The sequence below is a fragment of the Lottia gigantea genome, assembly GCF_000327385.1.
Source record: "Lottia gigantea unplaced genomic scaffold LOTGIsca_60, whole genome shotgun sequence".
Taxonomy (NCBI): domain Eukaryota; kingdom Metazoa; phylum Mollusca; class Gastropoda; family Lottiidae; genus Lottia; species Lottia gigantea.
In genome coordinates, this window is record NW_008710050.1 from 1,312,676 (window position 1) to 1,338,467 (window position 25,792).

The following is a 25,792-nucleotide window of genomic DNA, read 5'->3' on the forward strand; positions in this document are numbered from 1 at the left end:
TCCAACATTATCTTGTGCACTTGTGAGTTACGCATTGAGTCCTGGTGCAGCCTTGGTAGATAATCTAAGGCTCAATTTAATATAATTGAATAGTTGCTTTTATAGATTATCCACCGAGTTGCACCAGTTGGGGCAGTCAACAGGCAAGTATGGAATCTAAGGCTCAAAGTATAATAACGTTTGATTAATTGCTTTTATAGATTCCCTATCAGGCTGTGACTACCAATGCTCTCATATAATATAATAAATATATATAAACTGAACCTTACCTTGAAATGATAGAAGACAGGGTTTAGATAATATAATTTGTATTGCTTCAGTTGTTACTTGAAGAATATGGCAGAGGCTGAGTTATATAGCCCATTCTAGGACGCTGTATCTATAATCAAATACAGATCTAACAAACAGTTTGTTTGTGGCAACCCAGCATAGTAATCAAAGCTATAGCCAAATCCCTCTAATCAACAACTAAGCTTAATTAGCGATAATACCCTGTCTTCCATTTCAGGTGATAGTTAATCTCTATATGAGATTTATAATTAAACATTAATACGATGAAGGTTAATCTACTACAATACATCAATTGTAGAGTGATATAGAAATACCACTGTTAAAATAGTGCTCAATACATCAATTGTAGAGCAATATAGAAATACCGCTGTTAAAATAGTGCTCAATACATCAATTGTAGAGTGTTATAGAAATACCACTGTTAAAATAATGCTGGATACATCAATTGTAGAGCCATATGGAAATACCACTGTTAAAATAATGCTCAATACATCAATTGTAGAGCAATATAGAAATACCACTGTTAAATTAGTGCTAAATACATCAATTGTAGAGTGATATAGAAATACCACTGTTAAAATAGTGCTCAATACATCAATTGTAGAGAGATATAGAAATACCACTGTTAAAATAGTGCTCAATACATCAATTGTAGAGTGATATATAAATACCAGTATTAAAATAGTGCTCAATCCATCAATTGTAGAGTGAAATAGAAATAACACTGTTAGAATAGTTCTCAATACATCAATTGTAGAGTGATATAGAAATACCACTGTTATAATAGTGCTCAATACATCAATTGTAGAGTGATATAGAAATACCACTGTTAAAATAGTGCTCAATACATCAATTGTAGAGCGATATAGAAATCCCATTTTTAAAATAGTGCTCAATACATCAATTGTAGGGCGATATAGAAATACCACTGTTAAAATAGTGCCCAATACGTCAATTGTAGAGTGATATAGAAATACCACGGTTATGATTTCAAATTTATTAGATTTCACTATATACACTATAAAAATTGTTGCTTTGAATGTCTGATTCTTAACATTTCTTCTCTGATTTCCATCGCTTTCATTATATAAAGTGATAATGAGCGTGTAATAAAGGGGTCGTACCACTGAAATAATAAGATAACCTTTTCTTCGTTAATACTCGTTTATTCTATAAATGAATGCTGGTGCTGATATCGCAAACTAGGTAGTTGTTGGTAGTCGTAGTAGTTGGTAGTTGGATTGGATCAAATTGGATGATTCGGTGTTGTTGGTTTGGTTGTTGATTCTTCATTAGATCTGGTCGGGTCGAATGACATGGCGGTGAAACTCGGCCCTGGATGGTGTAGCGTGAGTTACTCGGTCTCCTTCATTCTTCCAAATTTGTTCTGATGATGGTATTTCTTGTTGAGTGGTAGTCGAATGGTAGTCGTTGGTTTGGTTTGGTTTGGTTAGATTATCTGTTATCTGTTGGAAAACTCGAAGACCTGAAAAAAAAAGAAAAAAAAGGAAGTGAGAAAAGAGGGAGGAAAGAGGGGGGGGGGGGAAGCTTTCACAAAAGGGGGAGAGATGTTTTCTAATGTTTCTGCAATGAAACTTGTTAAATTGATAGGATATAATTAAAAAGTGTTAAGAAACTTTGAGTAAAAAAACTTAGCCTATCTGTTTTGGTTATAAAATGGAAGACTAGTTCCATTATCGTATACCAGTGGTCCGTGGGTGGAGCCAAAACATTCTGTATGGTGAGTGGTATGCCGTTGGTTTCCAGGTACTCTAGTAGTGGCTTACGAGCGGGTTTCAGTTCAGTGCATTGAATGAGGACATGCGACCTTGTGGCAACGTGGCCACAGCGACATTTAATGGCGTTGAACTGATGGTCTCGTAGTATGTTGTTGGTCCGGAGTCTGGTTGCCACTTTGCAGATGGCTACATATGGATGGTTTGGTTTGGTTTGGTTTGGTATCTTCGGATCAATCTGGTATCTTGCGGTGTCGAGGTTCCGTAACATGTCAGACCATTTCTGGTTGATCCTAGAAGATACGATACTGCAGAACTCCGAATAGGAGTATTCTACAGGCTCGATATCCTCCAGACTCAGACTTTCCTTGGCACAACGGTCTGCTTGATCATTGCCAGGAATGGAGACGTGCGATGGAACCCATACTAATTCAATCTTCTGGTCGTTGTTGGTTTGGTAGTTGTGGATCATTCTTCTTATTTCGGAAATAACTTCTGACCTGCAATTAGAAGAGGTGAGAAAAATAGATTGGAGGCTGCTTAGCGAGTCGGATAGAATCGCGGCATGTTCCGTGTGATTGACGGACAGCCATGCTACCGCGTCCCTGATGGCAAAAAGTTCTGCTGTGAACACTGAACAGTGCGGGGGGATCCTTTTACTGAAGCGGATGCCTTTTGCTGGGATGCACAAACCGTAACCTGTTGCGGTACTACTCTTGGAACCATCGGTGTAGATCTTCAAATGGTCGGCGTACACGGAATCAATGAGATCAAGAGCGCGTTGCTATTCTGGATCAGCTGGGTGTTGACTGTCGGGTTGGTAACCTTCCAAAACGGAGTAGCCGATAGGCGTCGTTCAAGGATCGTTACTTGATCGAGCTGATGCTCTCTCAATAGATCAGTGACCGCTTGCCCGTAAGAAATACTACGATTCTTCTGGTTATTTCCGACACGAGTAAATCTTCTGATGCTGGAATACGTTGGACAGCTTTCGGACAATTACTTAAGTTTCCCCCAGAATTTGAGAGATAGCTCCTCCCTCCGAAGAGAGAGGGGTTTCTCTCCCACCTCCTGAAGTAGCGCCTCATTCTTTGTACCTACGACTGCCCTGGTGGCAATACGTATAGCTTTCATGTGTAGAACGTCGAGTTTCTTCAGTTGAGTATCACTTGCTTTGCCATAGGCAATACAACCATAATCAATAACTGAACGAACCAGTGACCTGTACATCATCATTAGAGTTTCTCTGTTTGCTCCCCATGTGGTACCTGAAACATAACGCATAACATTTAAGATTTTTGTAGACCGGTTACAGATATAGTCAATGTGCGTACTCCAAGTCAGACACTTGTCAAAGTGTACTCCCAGGAACCTTACTGAATTCTCATGCTTAATCTTCACACCATTCAGTCTAAGGTCAATACTGTCGTGATCTTTCTTTCTGCTGCAGAACAAACCGACGGTTTTAGCTTCCGAAATAATGAAGCCCCAGTCGTTTGCCCATTTAGCAACTTGGTTCAGAGCAGTTTGCATACGCCATTTAACTTATTGAGGTCATTGTGACCAGTCCATATCGAACTGTCATCTGCATATAGAGCCGTGCTAACCGAGAGCTCTATATGCTTTACATAATCCAGGGCAAGATCGTTGATCATGATGCTGAAGAGGGTAGGGCTAATAACAGAGCCTTGCGGGGTGCCATTCTCCAACGAGTGCTTCTCGCTGAGAGAATTGGCGACGTTCACTTGTATCTGGCGATCCCTTAAGAAGTCTGTGACGATATATATTATATAGGGTTTATATAGACCAGTGCTGTTGAGTGTCTGGATAAAAGAGACTGTAGACCAAGATAAGATAACTCTAGTTTTGTTGTTGTTAGATTTGCCGCCTAGAATGACAACCCTTAACAATGATCCCTTTATTGGAATTATAAGAAATTTCTAGTCATTTCGATAGTTATGTTTTTTTTTTTATCTAAAATCGATATAAATTTTTATTACAAAGCTTGTGAGTCCAGATGTGTTACTTTTGTTACAGCTCGATATGTTCGAAATGACACCTGTCAATTGGTATATTGATTAGACTGCTGGGATATTGGATGGAAAGACACATTCAAGTGAGTTTGTATACATATTAATAGTGTATCTCTGGGGGCGGGTGGTAGTACAGTTGGCTCAAGCATTGGAAACTTTAAATGTCACGTGGAACATTGAAGTTGATCGGTTCTAATCTGGGCTGGCAGCTTCAAATTTGACTCAATCTAATATTGCTGACTAATTCAGCTTCACATTTGACTCAATCTAATATTGCTGACTAATTCAGCTTCACATTTGACGCAATCGAATATTGCTGACTAATTCAGCTTCACATTTGACCAAATCTAATATTGCTGACTAATTCAGCTTCACATTTGACGCAATCGAATATTGCTGACTAATTCAGCTTCACATTTGACTCAATCTAATATTGCTGACTAATTCAGCTTCACATTTGACTCAGTCGAATATTGCTGACTAATTCAGCTTCACATTTGACTCAATCGAATATTGCTGACTAATTCAGCTTCACATTTGACTCAATCGAATATTGCTGACTAATTCAGCTTCACATTTGACTCAATCTAATATTGCTGACTAATTCAGCTTAACATTTGACTCAATCGAATATTGCTGACTAATTCAGCTCCACATTTGACGCAATCGAATATTGCTGACTAATTCAGCTCCACTTTTGACGCAATCGAATATTGCTGACTAATTCAGCTGCACATTTGACTCAATCTAATATTGCTGACTAATTCAGCTTCACATTTGACTCAATCGAATATTGCTGACTAATTCAGCTTCAAATGTGACTCAATCGAATATTGCTGACTAATTCAGATTGATTCTAATTGCTCAGGCTAATTTCAGCTTTATATATAATACTTTTGCTATAAGTGAACTCTTTGTATATACGTTATATACGTTCACAATACTGTATTATATAATATTATTTATGTTGTCTTTAAATGTGTTGCAATGTGAAAGATATGAGAGTGACGCGTGATTGACTGCTATAAATAGCTTGTAGCGTCACCAGTACGGTACCTTGGTATAAATCTCAATCCAACTACCAACTACTACCTTGTTTGCGATATCAGCATCCGCTGGAAGCGAACGTTAACTTCTTATCTACCAACCAACCAACCAGCTACTGTTTTCTAGTCTTCTAGTTTTCCTACTGTTATTAGATAATCTAACCAAACCAAACCAAACCAAACCAACGACTACCATTCAACAAGAAATACCATGATCAGAACGAGTTTGGAAGAATGAAAGAGATCGAGTAACTCACGCCACACCATCCAGGGCCGAGTTTCACCGCCATGTCATTCGACCCGACCAGATCTAACGAAGAATCAACAACCAAACCAACAACACAGAATCATCCAATTTGATCCAATCCAACTACCAACAACTACCTAGTTCGCGATATTAGCATCAGTTGGAAGCGAACATTAACTTGTCATCTATCAACCAATGGAGATAGAAAGAAATTGTAATTTAAGTTTAATTAGACTGCACTAGTTCTAGAATCTCAATAATCGTATTGTCTTGAATAAATACATTTGATCTTTATACTTTCAGTGCTTTCATGATCCATTGAATGTGGAAAAAAATGGCGTTGACGAAGAAACTTGTTCTTATTTGCTGTTTGATCATAGCGACAGTTTTTGGTCTGAAGTAAGTTTAACACATATCGGTGGTTAAAGGTGCACTCACACCAAGTTGCGAATGGTTGTGACTAATACAATTCTCATGCAACCGAGTTGTGAGTTTATTATTCGCAATCAATCACAATTGGTAATCGATAATGGTGTGAGTGCACCTTCAGTAATTAAGTAAGTATATGTACTGAAAAAAGTAAGTAAAAATGTTAAATTAAGTATAAATGTTTTAAAATTCTTTCGATGAGTTAAAATCTATAGAGCCCTTAAGGCGCAATTTTCCATACTTTTATGAAATATTTCGTCTTAACGAAATAATTAATTCGTTCAAAATAGCGCCTAAGGGGCTCCGTAAAAATCCTTTAAACAATTTATGATAGTTTCTTTTACAGCTGTTCGATTTCTAATGTTTCTTTGATCAATTCTATTGTAGAATCATGCATACAATAAAGTATCAGATCAATATGCGTCCGAATATTGAACCGATACCGTTTTATAGTCAAAATACGCCAAAACGTAAGCTGATGTTTCCAGAACGACAATCGCCTTCTCTGGAAGACTACAATATGAAACACGATGACGTTCGCTCGGAGGATATATTTAATAAATTTCTCTCCGAAAATGTGGTATACGTTAAAGATACGACTGCTGACGACTATTTTATAGAAGGCGAGAAGGAGTTGTTAGAGGAGGGCGAAATAAAGGACCTTCGTGATCTTCCTAGCTCTAATTATTCTATTATCTCAACTAAAAATACAGTGTTTAACCAATATGAAGCGGTAACAGTGAAGATACAGCTATACAATGGATTTGGTCAGCTTTTGAAGCGAGGAGGTGATGACGTCAGGGTGTGGATTACTGGGGAGAACTTCCAGGCCGGTGGGGAGGTGTACGATCTTCACAACGGGACCTATGTGGCTGAAGTAAAGGCATTCTGGACCGGGAAATCAAAAATACACGTATCCATAGCTTATTCACGTGAAGAATTAAGAATTCTGTTACGAACTCGACGCGAATCAAAAGTACTACGATATTCCGTGGGCAGATTTTTGCGAGGTGGCGACACGTTCATGACGCTGTGCTCGCCCTTCCATGATATACCTCTTTATCCACGAGTTTGTAATTTCACCAACTTTAATCTTAATCCATATTACTGTGGGCAACCGAACTCGCCAAAAGTAGCCTGTTCTGACCTTCGGATATTGCATACCATAAATTATAGTAAACAACGTATGAATAATTTGGAAAGTAAAATATTGTCTCGGTAAGTTGAATTATTATCACAAAAAAATAAATGCGTAGGGCTTTAGTTTCGGACAAGGGTTATGATAATGCTAGAAGACAAGGGCAGATAATGGTTACATTGTTAAATGCAACTCTTTCGCCAATATCCACAATGTCAGCTTTAGTTTTTGTGGTTTGTAGCTTAGTCGGTTTGCACTCCAGTGGCTCGACTAGATGAATGGGGGGCCCTTTAACTTAAGTGGGTTGGGGCTGTTTTAACATATTACCTTCTGCATTTCTGAGATTTGGGCCCCTTATGTTTTGGGGGAGGGGAAGGCCGTGGACCTAGAGATTCCACAAGTTTTTATTTGTTATTTTCCGTTTTCTACTCTACTTACAGGCAAAATAGAGTCAATGAATTAAAATCAAAAAGTATAACTATAAACATAGGTATGTTCCTTTGTTTCTTTTTATAGTCGATATTTGGTCAATGGCGGCTCTCAGCGGCCCCTAAATGTTTTGTGTAGAAATACACATTATAAGAATGTAATATTGAAAGAGTATTGAAAATGCAGATTCTAAGCACTTTGATTTTTAAATTATTCCCCTTAACAACCCGTCGCCTCCATCGTCTTGAATTCGAAAATAATGTAGCAGCGGACCCTTCCCAATCCACATTTCTGAAAGTGGGGACATCTCCCATGATGGATGAAAAACTCTGTCATATAGATCAATTGAGACGATGTTTATCTGACTGAAGCCAACTGAGGAAAATGTTCTAAAGAACAAAACCTCTCGCTTAAAATATTTAATACTTCCATTTTTCTCCAGCTTCTAATAGAAGCTAAAAAAATATGGCGTGAAACTCCGATGTATTTCATTAAGTCATTTCAGATCATACGATGATATTGATATTTTTATCCTTCTAGGCACAGTTGTGAATTTACCATACTGTAGTTCCTATAAGTCAAGATTTACATGGACGAACACAGCACCTCTTGGTTATTTCAATAACAACACATGGCATCCCTCATTCTGTCAGGGGCAAATAACTCGTCAAAGACTATCGCGTTGCATTCGCGATTTACATGTCTATCTTGTTGGAGATTCGACCGTGAGACAGATATTTCAGTCTTTCCTGAGGTTAACGAAGTGTACTAATACCACATTCATAGGAAACCGGCCACACGATAGAGTACAACGGTACTGTGATGTCCATGACAGTAATTTCCGTGTTGAATATGGCATCCACGGCCTACCGTATTCCATGGTTCGAACACCTGATCTACTGAATAACACGAAAGCAATCGGGTTTCATTTAGACGGACTTCAGTGGAGTCAGAATAAAGACAAGATGTTTGTAATGGTTCATTTGTATGCGCATTTTCTATTTTTTCACACAAGTTTGTTTGAAGCGAGGGTGCGGTCACTGAAGGTTCCGTTAACCAGACTTTTAAACAGATATCCAAAAATCAAAATATTCATTAAAGGACCTCATGCATTTACAGGAGCCGATTTTAAACCAATAGTGAAAAGCGACTATTTTGGAAAAGTGTATAGAAGTATCTTATTAAAAGAACTGTTTGAATTTCGTGATCGAGTCTACTATCTAGACTATTGGGACATGTCAGTGTCCAGTGGAAATAGACTCTTACATCCAGTCAATTCTTTTGTTGATGAGATGGTCAAGTTCTTTCTAAACCTTGCTTGTGACAAGTGATGGAAATGTGTACTCACAAACAGCCGACGGATGGGATTCAAAATTAGGCAACTCCGAGGAATTGTATAGGCGCGTGTTTCTTCCTCGAGAGAAGTTTTGAAAATGAAATTAATTTGGTGCATTCTTACACATATTTTAGAGCTACTTTTTTAGTTTTTGAAGAAATGAAGTGGGGGTACAATTGGGGGTGCATATCATTTTTGTAGCAGGCACCACCGCCGGGTCGTCACATAAGATGATCAAACTTGTGTGTTCAGAGCTGCAATAAACGCAGCCAAAACATGTTTGGCATTATCGTTAAAAGCTATGACCACAAATAGTTACCTCATCGTGCGATTAGGTACCTAGAACTGGTAGAGTTTTAAACTACCACAAACAGTTACCTCATCGTGCGATTAGGTACCTAGAACTGGTAGAGTTTTAAACTACCACAAACAGTTACCTCATCGTGCGATTAGGTACCTAGAACTGGTAGAGTTTTAAACTACCACAAACAGTTACCTCATCGTGCGATTAGGTACCTAGAACTTGTAGAGTTTTAAAATACCACAAACAGTTACCTCATCGTGCGATTAGGTACCTAGAACTGGTAGAGTTTTAAACTACCACAAACAGTTACCTCATCGTGCGATTAGGTACCTAGAAATGGTAGAGTTTTAAACTACCACAAATAGTTACCTCATCGTGCGATTAGGTACCTAGAACTGGTACAGTTTTAAACTACCACAAACAGTTACCTCATCGTGCGATTAGGTACCTAGAACTGGTAGAGTTTTAAACTACCACAAACAGTTACCTCATCGTGCGATTAGGTACCTAGAACTGGTAGAGTTTTAAACTACCACAAACAGTTACCTCATCGTGCGATTAGGTACCTAGAACTGGTAGAGTTTTAAACTACCACAAACAGTTACCTCATCGTGCGATTAGGTACCTAGAACTTGTAGAGTTTTAAACTACCACAAACAGTTACCTCATCGTGCGATTAGGTACCTAGAACTGGTAGAGTTTTAAACTACCACAAACAGTTACCTCATCGTGCGATTAGGTACCTAGAAATGGTAGAGTTTTAAACTACCACAAATAGTTACCTCATCGTGCGATTAGGTACCTAGAACTGGTACAGTTTTAAACTACCACAAACAGTTACCTCATCGTGCGATTAGGTTTTAAGATTCAAACATAATTTGACTTCAGGTAACAATTTTTATAATAATGATTAACCTAACAAGTCTTTTAATATAGCGCCTTTCCATACTATAGAAGAATGCCCAAAGCGCTTGTGTGCTCTGGACATGATCCTCTATTTGGTGGTGTATAAATTGACAGTAGATTCTGTAGGTATGCTGGGGAAAAATTATGGATGGTTTGATAGGCCATTGACAAAATTTTGATTTCAATTCTTTCTTTTATTCGCAACCAATGTGGGGAGTTGAGAACTGGAGATACGTGGCATCGTTGAGGTACTTTTAGAAGACTTCGTGCAGCACGGTTTTGTATTATTTTGACGTTTTTGTACTACGAAAATGATAATAATAATAATCCAAGTGACCGCATGAGAACAGCTGTAGCATCTCTCGTTAAGTGGGACCGGTGGTATCTAAGCCCTAGCTACTCTGAAGCCTTTCGATCAGTTTTTGATGATCAATTGTGTCAAGAGCTGCAGTCAAATCAAGTATTACCAACAAGGAAATGTCACCAACAACACAAATAAGTGCAGTTTCCGTTCTATACCCTAGGTCTTCCAAATATTGATATATAAAGCAAATCACACAATAACATAACAAGGAGGAGCGTTGTTTCGGGAGAAAAATTATACACATAAATTCCACTGTAATTATTTCTTTGGTGCATAATATTTTTATTGATTATTGTTGCTTTTTCAATCGAATAAAATTTATTTCAAAATGTTTTTTTACATTTACATTGTTGAACTTTCTGGACTATGAAATCAAATAGCATCTGTTTCCATGACAACATCAGGTAATCCGGTCTTCTAGTGCTTCGTGTTGAATTCCCACATGAAAGTCTGGCAAATACTTAGTATCCGGTCAAAACGATTGATAAAGAACCAGAACATTTAGGCAAATCGAAAGTAGGCCACGATTTGATATAAACATACGCCTGTTTGGAAACCGATTAACCCTTTTAATAAGAGATAGTATACCTAAGGGTTAACTGCAGACAGTACTGTTTCGGCCTTCTGGACCTCGTCAATGCAGTATGGATGCAGGTTTGTTGGTTGGTAGATGACAGCGGTAGTTGTTGGTAGTCGCAGTAGTTGGTAGTTGTTGGTAGTCGTAGTAGTTGGTAGTTGGAGGATACAGGAGATGAGGTATGGCTATATAGCCATATATAACTGAAATAATTACTGAATGTGGGCTTGCTGACTCTTACTGCACAACAGACAGTCCTCTGTGAGTTGATTTGTCAATATTTAGTCGCCTGTATCACGTTAATGAGTTTTAATGGACCTGAAACAAAAAAAGTTGATAAATAACAATTATTATCTATTTACAATAACAAATAAATGACAACTACAAACATCTAAATTTACATAAAAACCACAAACCTGAAAGTATTACAAACGATGAAATAAGTTTTGATTTTAACAGTGGTATTTCTATATGGCTCTACAATCGATGTTTGGAGCACTACAATCGATGTTTGGAGCACTGTACTGAGCTCTGTTTTAACAATGGTATATCTATATCGCTCCACAAATGATGTATTGAGCTTTATTCTAAACGTGAAAAACAGGATAATCTTAAAAAAGAAGAAGTCCATCTAGTCCAACGTTCAGCTAACAGTTCATGATGATCGTTTTAAGTTTACTTGTATCCAATACTATTTACTTTTTTTCGCTGGTGGTGTTGATTACAAGGGGTTATAACACAGAAGCTGTTGAACAAAACGACTTTTTCAACACAATGGATTCAAATGTATCAACTGCCACTTTTCAGTTTGCGGTAAATGCCCAAAATTTTGTTGATCCCGTCAGCAATTGCCGGGAAAGTCTTGTGGAATTTGCAGTAAATGTTTATCACGATTGCAATGTGAATAGCGTCATTATTGTTGGAGATGCAGAACTTTCAGAATCCAGTTTTCAGCTTTCAGACGGAAACCTCTTTATAATAGATTACGTTTTTAAAAATGCTGAAAATTGTTCCGGGAATTACAATATTTTATATGAAGTTTTTAATGATGTATACCATGGCAGAGAAGAACTAAATGTGTTGATAGTGCTTGGAAATACTCAGGGAATTGATCTCAGGGTTATGAGGTGTCTCATTCAAGGGACAGAACACGTGTTTCAGATCAGGACTCGATGGATGGTGGTGTCGGCAAATATTAAAATATTAAACACTCTATTGGAAGCAGGACAGTTAAACGTCTTACCTAACTTATCAGTTGTGACAAGAACTACCGATGCTTGCATTCCGAAGATATTCACCAAAGTTGAACACCCATATCAAACGACTTTTGACGAAGTTTCCAATGGTGAATTGTCAATCGACAAAGTCTTTCCAAACTTTAAATACAGAATGAATGGCAGACATTTGAATGTGTCGACAATTTCACAACCCAACCCTTTACAACTGCCTTTCCAGCTATTGCAGGTTATAAGTCGTTATTTGAATTTCTCTTATACTTTAACTGAACCCCGAGACTTGACGTACGGAGCTATAGTAAACGGCTCATGGCGAGGGATGGTGGGCCAATTAGTCAAGAAAGAAGCTTCGTTAGTCTTTGCTCGACTGACAGAAAACCTAGAAAGGCAAAAAGTCGTTGACTTCATTTATCCTAACTTAGAAATAGCCAAAACTGGGATTGTTTTTAGAAAAGAGAGAGAAGAGCCGTCATGGCTTTTGTTTTGGAGACCGTTTGGAACTGAGGTTTATCTAGGTATTGTTACAAGTTATGTTTGTATATCTATTCTGTTAATAGTATCCACTGGGTTCTTTACGAAAGGCGTGTCTCTATGTAATACCGTTTTGGATATACTTCTATTCACGGCTGGTTGTTTGTTCCTGGAAGGAGGGCATGTTCACTTTAAGAATAATTCAAAGATGCTGATTTGGGCGTCTTGGTGGTTATTTTGTGTAGTAATGGGAGGATTGTATACAGCAATGCTAACGAAGGTCTTCATCCCGAAGGAGACCAAGCCCTTCAATGGAATCTCGCAGTTGTTAGACCGAACGGATTGGAAGTACGGTACCATGGATCAGAGCTTCCATACGGACATGATGATCAATTCCAAGAACAAGCAGCTGAAAGATTTATGGACCAATATGATGAGAATTCGTGAGTCGAACCCAAACATTCTGTCTCCCGATTTGAACATACAGACTAAGCTCGTCCTATCTGGAAAATACGCCTTTTTAAACGGTGCGGTGGATAACTATTTATCATTCTTAAAAAATTGTGATTTGGATTTTATCAAATTCAAAGAGTTTCCCGATTCATTTCATTCTCTAGCAGTAGCTAAAGGATCTATTCTGAAAATTGATATGGAAGACGCCATGAGACGGCTGAAGTATAGCGGTATATATGACCATATAACGCATGAAGGAGATCTTTCTAGAATATGCAAGTTCGACAACTCTGTGAAACCTTTGTCTATGAGCGATGTAAAGGGGTTACTGTTACCATTAGTTATTGGTATATTAGCCGCAGCTCTTGTTCTTATTCTGGAAAAGGCATGCGCATTTTGTTTAGATTTGATAAGAAGTTGAAATAAGTCAACACACTTTGACTTTTGTTTACAACCATTTCTTATCTATCAAGTAAGTTTGTAAATGCAGCTATTTGTTTTTTTGTGGAGGTTTCTGATTGGCTGTATTTGCTGGGGTATAATCCAATCACATCGTTGCATCGTTGATACAAGAATAGTGGCTAGCATCGTTGATACAATACTACTAGCGATTGTCAAGGTATAAGACGAAGTTCGTAATAGTCAGATATTTTGAAGATGTTTTAATAGTTATTTCCTTTTATTGGTTTTTCTAGATTATATAATATATTTGGTGTTTATCTTTGTTAGTCCATCTGATAGGTTTTATCGATTTGTAATTGATCCAACACTTTTACTTTGTAACAATGCCGCATTGCCCACCCATCAATTAGAATAACCGATTGTGTTGACACACCACTCATATCTTCGATCTAAAAAGGAACTGTTAATGTACTTCCCAGTCAGTTTTATTATATCTAATGTTTATAGAATACAACCAATCTTATATAACTATATATCTATATATAACTATGTAACTATATATCTATATATAACTATGTAACTATATATCTATATATAACTATGTAGCTATATATCTATATATAACTATGTAACTATATATCTATATATAACTATGTAACTATATATCTATATATAACTATGTAACTATATATCTATATATAACTATGTAACTATATATCTATATATAACTATGTAGCTATATATCTATATATAACTATGTAACTATATATCTATATATAACTATGTAACTATGTAACTATATATAACTATATATCTATATATAACTATGTACCTATATATCTATATATAACTATGTAACTATGTCACTATATATAACTATGTAACTATATATCTATATATAACTATGTAACTATATATCTATATATAACTATGTAACTATATATCTATATATAACTATGTAACTATATATCTATATATAACTATGTAACTATATATCTATATATAACTATGTAACTATATATCTATATATAACTATGTAACTATATATCTATATATAACTATGTAACTATATATCTATATATAGCTATGTAACTATATATCTATATATAACTTTGTAACTATATATCTATATATAACTATGTAACTATGTAACTATATATAACTATGTAACTATGTAACAAAAGGACGAATACTTCTTGGTCCGTCTATATATAGGTCTTATAAATGCGAAGACTATTTGGCCTATCTATAGATACAATTTCCCGAGCAATGTACTAAGACTGCTCTGACCTGCGTCTAGGAGTCGTCGTCGTCGTTTAAACCACACTCCTTGCCTATAAATAGATTGGACTCTGGTTGGTATATATATATATATATATATATATATAATATATTCATAGATCTAAAGTCTAGCTAAAGACGACATGTAACACTGAGTATTGAAAATAAATATTGAACTTGAAACATCAAATACTTGTCAACTCCCTGCATTTTATACACTTAGTGAGTTAACATGGGTGTACTATACCGAAATATCAATTAGTCAACGTGATGCTCGTATTGACTTCAGATTTCTTTAAGCTCGATAACTCAACATTACAACTCTCCACAATATCAATCCTGTCGACGATTTTGCTGTTTGTCGGTAGATATTTAAAGCCACTCAGGGGTTAATTTCCTCGCGGTTAATTTTTCAAAACAGATTTTTGGCCAACTGGAGTTTTATTTTGAAAGAAGATCTATGAACCGCTCTGAGGATCACTTATGCGATTTGATTTTTTTTAAAAAGATCTAGGGCTCATTTGTTTGATTTTTCAATGCTGATTTTGAGTCAGTAGGGTTAATTTTTTTGAGAGCAATAGATTATGAAGTAAAATCTAAATCAGTTAATTATAACCACTATTAGCATTTTTACTTGGCTAATTAACCATACAATGTTTGATATAGATCACCTTCTACAGACTGAAGTATCATTTTAATATATAAACACTTTAAAAATCTTTACAACTTTTAATTCTGATTATCTCCCTTTCTTTTAACCTTCCCTGTAAGTTGGAATGTTTGAAGATCTAGATCAGATGCAGGTTTCTTTCTATTTAAGTCCAATCTGCATTGAGATTTAAAATTCTAATTTGTTCTTGGAATGAAGTTAAATATCCTTGTCTATTGAGACTCTTTGATATTGAATTAAATAAAGGGCTACTTCAAAATCTTCAAATGTATTCATAATATGAAGTGTGTATAAAGTAAAAGTTTAAGTATCCAATGTAAGAAAGTGTTGGGATTATGTATGTATTTATGTCTATATTGAGATCAATTCAACTATGGGAAAATATTTTATGTTCCACCTTTCGACATCGGAAGAAGGAAGATTTCTCGGTTCATTCAGAGAAGTATTCAGGTACACGAGCAGTCTTGGTCGGAGATTTTTGTCTCTGACTCGCATCTTGAGTAAAATCTCGCGTGTGCCCGTGCTTCCACAAGATTATCGTGTTGCCGACAGGATTTATAATATCAACAAGTTTGATAATTGTCTCCGATAATGTTATCGTCTGCAAGACAGACCGTCATCATCCAATCAGAATCATTTTCCTTTCAATTGCATGCTCCGCACGTGATTATCGACAAGGTGGAAAACGACTGGAGATTTTGTCTCCTCATGTCGTTGAAACTCAAGACAAGACTCTAACCGGCGACAAAGTTCTCCGACCTTAAGGCGTCTACAGTTGTTCGTTTAATACATGTTACTGTTGAATTATTATGAAGATTTGTCACTAATTCTTATCATTTAACACAGAGCAATAAGATGTCAACTCCCCTTCAGTTTTGTTTTGTTTCGCCTCTTAGTTATATATCTGTTTAGTGAATTATATTTTTGAGTTGAACTATGATTTCTGCTTGATGAATTATAACTTTTATTTTGTCGAATTATTTCATTTCTATTTCTTGCGCTGAATCACATATTTGCTGAATTAATTTTTGCTGAATGATATTTTTGCTGAATTATATTCATGTTCAAATCAGATGGGATCGATTGAATTGAGTCACAGGTTAATATATACCAACATAAGATTAAAAAAAAGATGAATGAATGAATCTTCGTCAAACTCGACATATCTGAAGACAGTTATAATGTTAAGAATATAATTTGTTGTTTTTTTCCATTTTTCATTCCTGTTTATTCTTTTTGGTGGTAACCATGGAAATGTAAAAAATTTAAGAAAATATGGAAAATATTTCCAGGAACTAAACTAATTTGAATTTTTTACAAAGATAAACACTATTCTCTTGCAAACAATACCATGTATATAGTAGGTCAACCAGGGCAGATTTTTCTACTCAATTGAACTTTCAGTGAAAACTAACCAGATACATAAATTCGTGCGTTTATTTCCTTTGTAATAACAATTATCTGTATTCTGGAAAGTAACTAATTAATTAACCGTTGTGTTGAGCAACAGTTCAAATAACCTACAGATTTCACTGTCTCGTTTTACTCTCATCTGGCCATAAACACAGCTCAGGGATCTCAGGGAATTCAGCAAAAACTATTTTTGTTCGAGTCCAATTCCCTTGTTTTAGACGCGAAACGTAAATTGAACGGTAATGTATGTCCGTTTCTATAAATAATTTTTACTAAATCGGTAGCATCTCGGGTACCAATAGATGCAGGTTTCACACGTGCATTTATTCTTTACATTTGTGAATACAACATAGCAACTGGCCTGTTCATGACATGATTTTTACTAGAACGCTAGCCAACGTAACGTTTAACCCAATAATGGTTCTATCGTCAGTGGACTATCACGCTTGAATGGCGCGCACCTGAGATCGCCTTATATGGAAAACGAAAGTACAATTCCTCGAATAGCTTGTTTACATTCTGAATTATTTATAGAATCTCTCTTTTATCTATATTATATCAAGGACACTGATAGCATCAATTACACCTTCGTATACCGCCATGGACAACAAGTGATTTCTTTTATCCAAGTCTCAAAATTCGTCTTTGATCACATTATTTATTAAAAGCCAAAACAGCCCCCCCAATTGACCAGCCTGTCTGTCTTCGTCTGCAGCTTCGTTTGTGCAGACAAATTAATTACTTCGTTTAATCGAATAACTCATTACTATCAAGTATTTTCCTAGAAACGTATAGTTCCAAGAAATATTGAAAGCGTGTATTTATTTATTCAATATGTGTAGAAAATGCAAATAGACTAGACTGGAGAGGTGTGTAGGATTATATTATATTGTGTTTAGGTGATATGTTAACGTGCGAACGAGACGATACACAGTGTCCAGTATGGTATCCAGTACGGTGAATAGATATCGCGTGTATTTGCTTCTTCTGTATTAATTATAGCATCGGACATTGGATACCGTAACTCGTCTTTTCGCAGCGTTACTGGAATGCTGACACAATCGAAGTCTAATGATTCTAAGATAGGCTATTGCTCAAACTGTCGCATAGGTTTCAAACTGTAAAAATCAGATCTCGATTGAAAGAGGATGCAGTTATTTTGTTTTATTGTCATTTGTATTTATTTATTTATTTATTTATTTATTTATTTATTTATTGCTTGTTTGCTTGATACAAAATAAGGTCAAATTAGTTGACAAGAATGGATTATATTAAATAGTCCGGGGCAAGTTGACATTCATTATATAATATGACGTTATATAATTTTTTATTAATTAACTTAAAATTTTAGTTAAAAAAGAATTGACCTTATTTTGTGGCTGATTTCATTAACAGTCTGCAGGCAAACGAACAATCTGCAGGAATACGAACAGTCTGCAGGAATACGAACAGTCTCTGCAGACCCAGAAACAGTATGTAGGCATACGAACAGCCTGCAGGCATACGAACAGTCTGCAGGCATACGAACAGTCTGCAGGCATACGAACAGTCTGCAGGTATACGAACAGTCTGCAGGTATACGAACAGTCTGCAGGCACAGGCACAGGAACAGTCTGCAGGCATACGAACAGTCTGCAGGTATACGAACAGTCTGCAGGCATACGAACAGTCTACAGGCAAGAAAAATGTCATATCTACACTAACTAGAAACTTTCCAATTTGTCAATGCATTGATGCATATCATATATGACCTTGTAGTATACACGTAATATTTCAACAACTGTTAAAGCATGGTTAAAGATAGAGAGTTCAAAATACACGCCCATTAAAATTATCTATATTGAAAACCGGTTTTTGGTCATAAATGAGGCACAAAACAAGCTTTCATTTACTACGCTTCTTAAATTATGGTATTCAGTACTTTGCATGATTTATAAATACAGCCACGCTTGTACCAACCGTCACCCGTATTCAGTAAGAAGGATGACAAATGAAATAAACCTTGTCTTCCGTTCATTTGCATGATTTATAAATACAGTCAAGCTTGTACCAACCGTCACCCGTATTCAGTAAGAAGGATGACAAATGAAATAAACCTTGTCTTCCGTTCATTTACATGATTTATAAATACAGTCAAGCTTGTACCAACCGTAACCCGTATTCAGTAAGAAGGATGACAAATGAAATAAACCTTGTCTTCCGTTCATTTGCATGATTTATAAATACAGTCAAACTTGTACCAACCGTCACCCGTATTCAGTAAGAAGGATGACAAATGAAATAAACCTTGTCTTCCGTTCATTTGCATGATTTATAAATACAGTCAAGCTTGTACCAACCGTCACCCGTATTCAGTAAGAAGGATGACAAATGAAATAAACCTTGTCTTCCGTTCATTTACATGATTTATAAACACAGTCAAGCTTGTACCAACCGTCACCCGTATTCAGTAAGAAGGCTGACAAATGAAATAAACCTTGTCTTCCGTTCATTTGCATGATTTATAAATACAGTCAAACTTGTACCAACCGTCACCCGTATTCAGTAAGAAGGATGACAAATGAAATAAACCTTGTCTTCCGTTCATTTGCATGATTTATAAATACAGTCAAACTTGGTATAAACTGAACATTTATTGTAAATGTAAAATAACTATATTTGTTAAATATCTGCTAGGTAGTGTCACTGATATATCAATATGGTGTTTGTTTTTAATGTGGGGGTGAAAAAGATGAAGTCCGGTTAAAATGAGAGGGTTTGATTATGTTTTAAACTCTTCAGAAACGTAGTTCGTAAATTGCAATTTTCCTGCATCAGTGACACTGGCAGCACTGTTTGCACTAGTACGCTGGTATATCGAATTTTATAGAACAGAGGGCTGTATAATTTGATTTCATTCTTCTAGGTTGTATTGTGTGTTCTGATAGACCTTATTCAGAATATGAAACCTGTGCTCGGGAAACATCAGACGAAACCTGCTGAAAATTCTGTATTAAACCCTGGCAAAGATCTGATATCAATATATTAAGAAATACAGAAAATATCTGCAGGTAAGGACTTACAGGTCAAATTTGAAGGCAATTGACCGCTACGTTATGTGGACGCAGTGGCGGAGCGAAATGGGGGCAGAGAGGTCTTATTGCATAAAATTAAGAGTTTTAACCAATCATAAATGTCCATGTATATACAGTCTGGATAAACAAAAATAAGACTGGACCTTGCTTGATCGATCACTCATTGGAATTCTGCTGGTAATTCTGTTCGAATTTAGCTAATTAGGATGTATTTATGGACATGTGAGACAAACTGGTATTTTTCCAAGTCATAAGAACACTTCTACTTTCTATTCACATAAGTATAAGCATTTAGCATTAGCATGATGAAACACATCTTTAAGGTGAGAAAGACAGATTTTGCTCGAATTGTACGAAATATTTTACAATTGACTTCATTTCAGCCATAAACATCGCCTGTTTGAATCAAGCAGGTCAAGTTGGCAAGTGTCAGGGACCAGGACTCGGTCGAGTGAGCGAAAATGCTTCATTTGAAGAATGGAAAGAAATTCGCTGCAGGTAATTAAGCAACTTGAAGGTCATCATATTGCATCTTTTATAACGGAAGTTACGGCAGCGATTTGATGGATTACACACTATAGAAAACAGAGCCCTCAACAGAAAGTTTGTAAAACATTTGGGGCCCTGATTGGCTGTCTTCGCTAGAGTACAATGCAATCGAATGGCTGTATTTACAAACTTCTGTGGTAAAAGGAAGTTAAGGTATTTGAAGCTATTCGTATTAGTTTGACATTTGTGAGAATACATAGGTAGGTTTTACTCAATGTTAAAATAAACCATTGATAATTTTTATCCGTTTAAGGGGTTGCACATCTCCAAGGTGTTATGGGGTTGCACATCTCCACAGTGTTATGGGGCGGTACATCTCCACGGTGTTATGGGGCTGCACATCTCCACAATGTTATGTGAACGAAATATAATCCTCTTATGAGTTGCCTATAAACGAGGTAGGAACTATAATTTGATGAAATCAGGTCTTACTTTTATTTTTAACAAAATCATCCATTTATATTACTTTAACATATTAACTGAATCTGAGGGTTCTATTATTTGATATATGCATATACAGGGCAGTAACGAGGGTCTATGAAGCAATATATCTTTTTGTCGTTATAGTCAGTTATGTTTTCATAGCAACGCTGTCGGTAGATTTCAAACAGCTACATCAATTAGGCGATATATTAAGCCTGTATCGTGTTTATATATTTAATTTTTTAAACAAAACCTATTTTTTGTCAAATTCTGCATTATGCATTTGCCTCATTTGCCTGGATGTTGTTACAGCCCTGATATATTCACAATTCAATTCTTCTCAAGTTGTAAATAACAGTCTGATGATTTCGTCGGAGTGAAAGCTATAGCAATTATTTGTGTATTCTTTCCTCAGTGTATTAGATAAACAAGAAATAGATAAGTATATTGGACTTTTCCTTTTGTTGATTTCAGAAAGTAAATAATATCATTCAAATTTATTTTCAGACACATAACATTCACTAATCAGTGTATCCGGGACTCGGAGTTACTGAAAGACTGTCCTGAAACAAGATCAATCTATCTAGAGTACAGCAAGATCATCCATCCCAAGGCATGCGGTGAGCCATTTGGCACTGATAATGGACAACCGACGATTTTCTCAAATTTCCCTTTATTTTCTCAATTGATCCTTATTTTAATAATCACTATTGTCTAATCTGATCTGTAACAGCTGTTATTTATACGAAACTACGTATGGTTCTAGAGGATTCTTTTTCAGTTTAAGAAATGGCTTCAAATGTGATTGAAAGGATTTGAAATATTATAGCCTTTTAAAAATTCGACTTATTATGTCGAGGACGAGATTCATACTGATTGTAAACTAAGTTTGTGGGTGTTATTGTCATGTATGAACTATACGTAGTTTCGTATGAGCTGACATACAGGGAGGGTGCACCCCTACTTTATATTCAACAATTTTAGAAATGTGATTTTTATACGTTTTTTAACCAAACTATGTGTCAGAATTCACCAAACCAATTCAATTTTTCGCAAATTTTCTTGAGAGAACCCTCTCAGGCACGCCATGAGAGAGTTGCGACTATAACACCTCTACAAAATCTTTTAAATTCAGCCTGACAGTTGTCCCCCAGCCCATTAAGTTGGTTGGTTGGTAGATGACAAGTTAACGTTCGCTTCCAGCGGATGCTGATATCACAGAGTAGGTAGTTGTAGGTATATGACAAGTTAACGTTCGCTTCCAGCGGATGCTGATATCGCAGACTAGGTAGTTGTTGGTAGATGACAAGTTAACGTTCGCTTCCAGCGGATGCTGATATCGCAGACTAGGTAGTTGTTGGTAGATGACAAGTTAACGTTCGCTTCCAGCGGATGCTGATGTCGCAAACTAACCGCATTAAGTAGGTAGGGTAGGTAGATGACATGTTAACGTTCGCTTATCGCCTATTTGATGTCTACGGTAAAGATGCTTACTGTTTGAAGTCGACTGAAAGCGTTACTATGAAAGACATACCTGACTTTAAAGACAACAGGGTTTTTGCCTCATAGAAAAAAGACCCTAGGTACTGTCCTGGAATTTTGAATCTCATTTAATCAAATCTTTCCACTTGTCTTGTAGTTGTGTTTTACTTGATCTGGAGTATAATATTAAAATTCAGCATTGTTTTGTTTACTTTAATGAATTCCTTTGCAACCAATTTAGCAATTTGCATTAGAAGGCTACAATTCTTGATTATGGAACCGGTCAGTTTTAGTCAGAGAGAATCATTCACAATCTGATATTAGTGGCACTTGGTGCGAAAGGTATTTTTTGTTCAAAGATGCCGCTAGCTACCTAATGTTCAAGCCAGCCGCAACCACCAGCCAGCTGATACAACCTCCCAGTCAGCCGAAAATTGGCAAGCTGGCTGACTATCGGGCCTACTCGGGAGTCAGGCGCCGCCGCTGTCAGATAGTACAATAAATTAACATAATTTTTTAACCCTTTATAGACTAATCCATATAATCTTATATATATATAAAAAAAATATAGATATAAATATAATTATCAAGAGCACAATAATTCGCCTTTCACCTAAACATTGTTGTAAAAACATGAAAGTACTTGTGAATTTTAAATAATTAATGAATTCTCCAGCAATATTAGACTTTTTTTTATTGATATTTGTCTATAGTATACTCAAGAAGTTTAACATTTCGATATATATAAATATATTTATGCATATTAGGACCAGACACATGAACAGGAATCGTTCAACCCATTTTAAAAGAGTTTACATAGTATTTATGTAAGTAACACAATGTAATTCTGGCTTGAAATTTCAATTTCATAAATATTTTTATTCTACTCAAGTATGTTTTGATTATGATAAGTTGATGACATTTATTATGTAGTGGCTCAACTGGATGAGTAGGATTCGGTTGGGGCCCCTCACTCCCAGGAAAACGATAGTACTTTCAGGATTTTTCAAAACGTATCAAAGTCAAGATTGTAATATTTGACCATAAATAAGACGCCTTTTCAAAACAAAAAAAGCTTCAAAGTTTGAAACGCTTTGAAATGGCAGCATATTTTATATTCCTCGTCCTAAATTTAATTTTTTTGTGAAAAGATGTGTAATATGTGTTTATCTAATACTATGAGGTTAAAAGTTTATGACTATAGTTTTGATACTTTATGAATAATCCTGGAATGAAAAGTATTCATTCTGGGACCCCTTATAAGTCAATTTAATACCTGTTAATGGAATATTTAAAGATTTTTAGTCTGTAGTCTGTGGTAACCTTTTAGACACTTATTTAGGTACAATTTTTGTTAATTTTGCATCTGTACTTTTGGATGTTGGGGTCCGTTGCTTGGTTCAACCAGTCCCAATTGTAGTTAAGTCCCTGTTATTATGTGTTCTCTGCTTACAAAAACGTTGCATCAATGGTTAGCTGTCAACTCCTATAGATGTTACTGTAACACTGTTTCATTTCTAATAAACTATTTTAATGTGATTTTCTGTTGGGTACCGCAACAGTGGCGTATTATCAGGTGTGTAAGGAGGGGGGTGATTCAAAATCGTGCCAGCCTCGGTCCTGAAAGAATGGGTTTGAGCGTGATAGCAACATCTGTCTCTATTCCAGTATCCGATAGCTATTTGGACAGATTTCGGCTGGTGTAGAGACAGAAAAATAAATGCAGATGCAGGGGGTTTTAGATATTTAGATACCTCGGATCTATTATAAATAGATATATCGGGAAAGATGAATATTTTTGTAGTTCAGTCATACCACAATTTTCTCTCTACACTATTTATATCACGTCTCCGGTTTCCTCAACATTTTTTGTAACGAAACTGATCTTGCAATGGCCATTTAAAATTGTGTACGCAGCCAAAATTTCAAAGGTTCGGTTCGGTTCGGAGAAGGCAAGTAATATATCCGAATGGACAATGGTTTATGGTGTTTAGTTGCAGTATTGGAATTGGTCGGTTGTCAGAATTTTTTTGTAGCAACGGACCTGAAAGAAAAGTCATCAAAGACATACCATTATTTTTGTATTTATGATGTGTCCACCTTGAAGAGCTATTGTAACAATGTAATTGGATTACAAGATTGTGTGTGTATTAGGGGTAGGACTTTGTCAGTATGTTTAATAAACTACAGAAGTTATTCTTGGTACTTGTAAGATCTAGATACGTCCACAGCGTGCCAGTAATTAATACCTTGATATTCGTCAAGCTTGCCCAACAAACTGTGTAACACCTCCTTCAATCTAACTAGCCACTAGTCAAGGAGGTTGTATGATTTCAGATCAACATAACATGACCAACCTTTTCTCTTTGATTTTCACCTGATGACCTCACTATTTTCTTATGTAGATGTCAGGATAAGGTAGAAGCGAGTTTTCTGTCGGGACAAAATCAAACTGTAGGATGAAAATAATATTTTGTAGCTTAAATATTACTGTTCCAGTGAATGAATTCAAATCAAACTGTAGAGTGAAAATAATTTTGTAGCTTAAATATTACTGTTCCAGCGAATGAATTCAAATCAAACTGTAGAGTGAAAATAATTTTGTAGCTTAAATATTACTGTTCCAGCGAATGAATTTAAATCAAACTGTAGAGTGAAAATAATTTTGTAGCTTAAATATTACTGTTCCAGCGAATGAATTCAAATCAAACTGTAGAGTGAAAATAATTTTGAAGCTTAAATATTACTGTTCCAGCGAATGAATTCAAATCAAACTGTAGAGTGAAAATAATTTTGAAGCTTAAATATTACTGTTCCAGTGAATGAATTCAAATCAAACTGTAGAGTGAAAATAATTTTGTAGCTTAAATATTACTGTTCCAGCGAATGAATTCAAATCAAACTGTAGAGTGAAAATAATTTTGTAGCTTAAATATTACTGTTCCAGCGAATGAATTTAAATCAAACTGTAGAGTGAAAATAATTTTGTAGCTTAAATATTACTGTTCCAGCGAATGAATTCAAATCAAACTGTAGAGTGAAAATAATTTTGTAGCTAAAATATTACTGTTCCAGCGAATGAATTCAAATCAAACTGTAGAGTGAAAATAATTTTGTAGCTTAAATATTACTGTTCCAGCGAATGAATTCAAATCAAACTGTAGAGTGAAAATAATTTTGTAGCTTAAATATTACTGTTCCGGTGAATGAATTCAAATCAAACTGTAGAGTGAAAATAATTTTGTAGCTTAAATATTACTGTTCCAGCGAATGAATTCAAATCAAACTGTAGAGTGAAAATAATTTTGTAGCTTAAATATTACTGTTCCAGTGAATGAATTCAAATCAAACTGTAGAGTGAAAATAATTTTGTTGTAGCTTAAATATTACTGTTCCAGTGAATGAATTCAAATCAAACTGTAGGATGAAAATAATATTTTGTAGCTTAAATATTACTGTTCCAGTGAATGAATTCAAATCAAACTGTAGGATGAAAATAATAT

The 25,792-nt window shown here is 35.7% G+C and overlaps 3 protein-coding genes across 3 annotated transcripts; 2 read left to right on the forward strand and 1 right to left on the reverse strand.

The window, feature by feature from the left end:
- Window positions 1–1,583: 1,583 nt before the first annotated feature.
- On the reverse strand, window positions 1,584–2,499 carry LOTGIDRAFT_166735 (hypothetical protein; the record flags this gene model as incomplete). The annotated part of the gene is made up of 2 exons (XM_009064146.1): window positions 1,584–1,777; window positions 2,079–2,499. The coding sequence occupies 2 exons, from the start codon at window positions 2,497–2,499 to the stop codon at window positions 1,584–1,586; spliced, it is 615 nt and encodes a 204-aa protein (XP_009062394.1).
- A 3,188-nt stretch (window positions 2,500–5,687) lies between these two features.
- On the forward strand, window positions 5,688–8,680 carry LOTGIDRAFT_166736 (hypothetical protein; the record flags this gene model as incomplete). Its single annotated transcript, XM_009064147.1, has 4 exons — window positions 5,688–5,752; window positions 6,170–7,000; window positions 7,361–7,410; window positions 7,890–8,680. The coding sequence occupies 4 exons, from the start codon at window positions 5,688–5,690 to the stop codon at window positions 8,678–8,680; spliced, it is 1,737 nt and encodes a 578-aa protein (XP_009062395.1).
- Window positions 8,681–11,610: 2,930 nt separating this feature from the next.
- LOTGIDRAFT_166737 (hypothetical protein) lies at window positions 11,611–13,416 on the forward strand (the record flags this gene model as incomplete). Its single annotated transcript, XM_009064148.1, has 1 exon — window positions 11,611–13,416. One exon carries the CDS (start codon window positions 11,611–11,613, stop codon window positions 13,414–13,416), a length of 1,806 nt encoding a protein of 601 aa, XP_009062396.1.
- Between the last annotated feature and the right edge of the window lie 12,376 nt (window positions 13,417–25,792).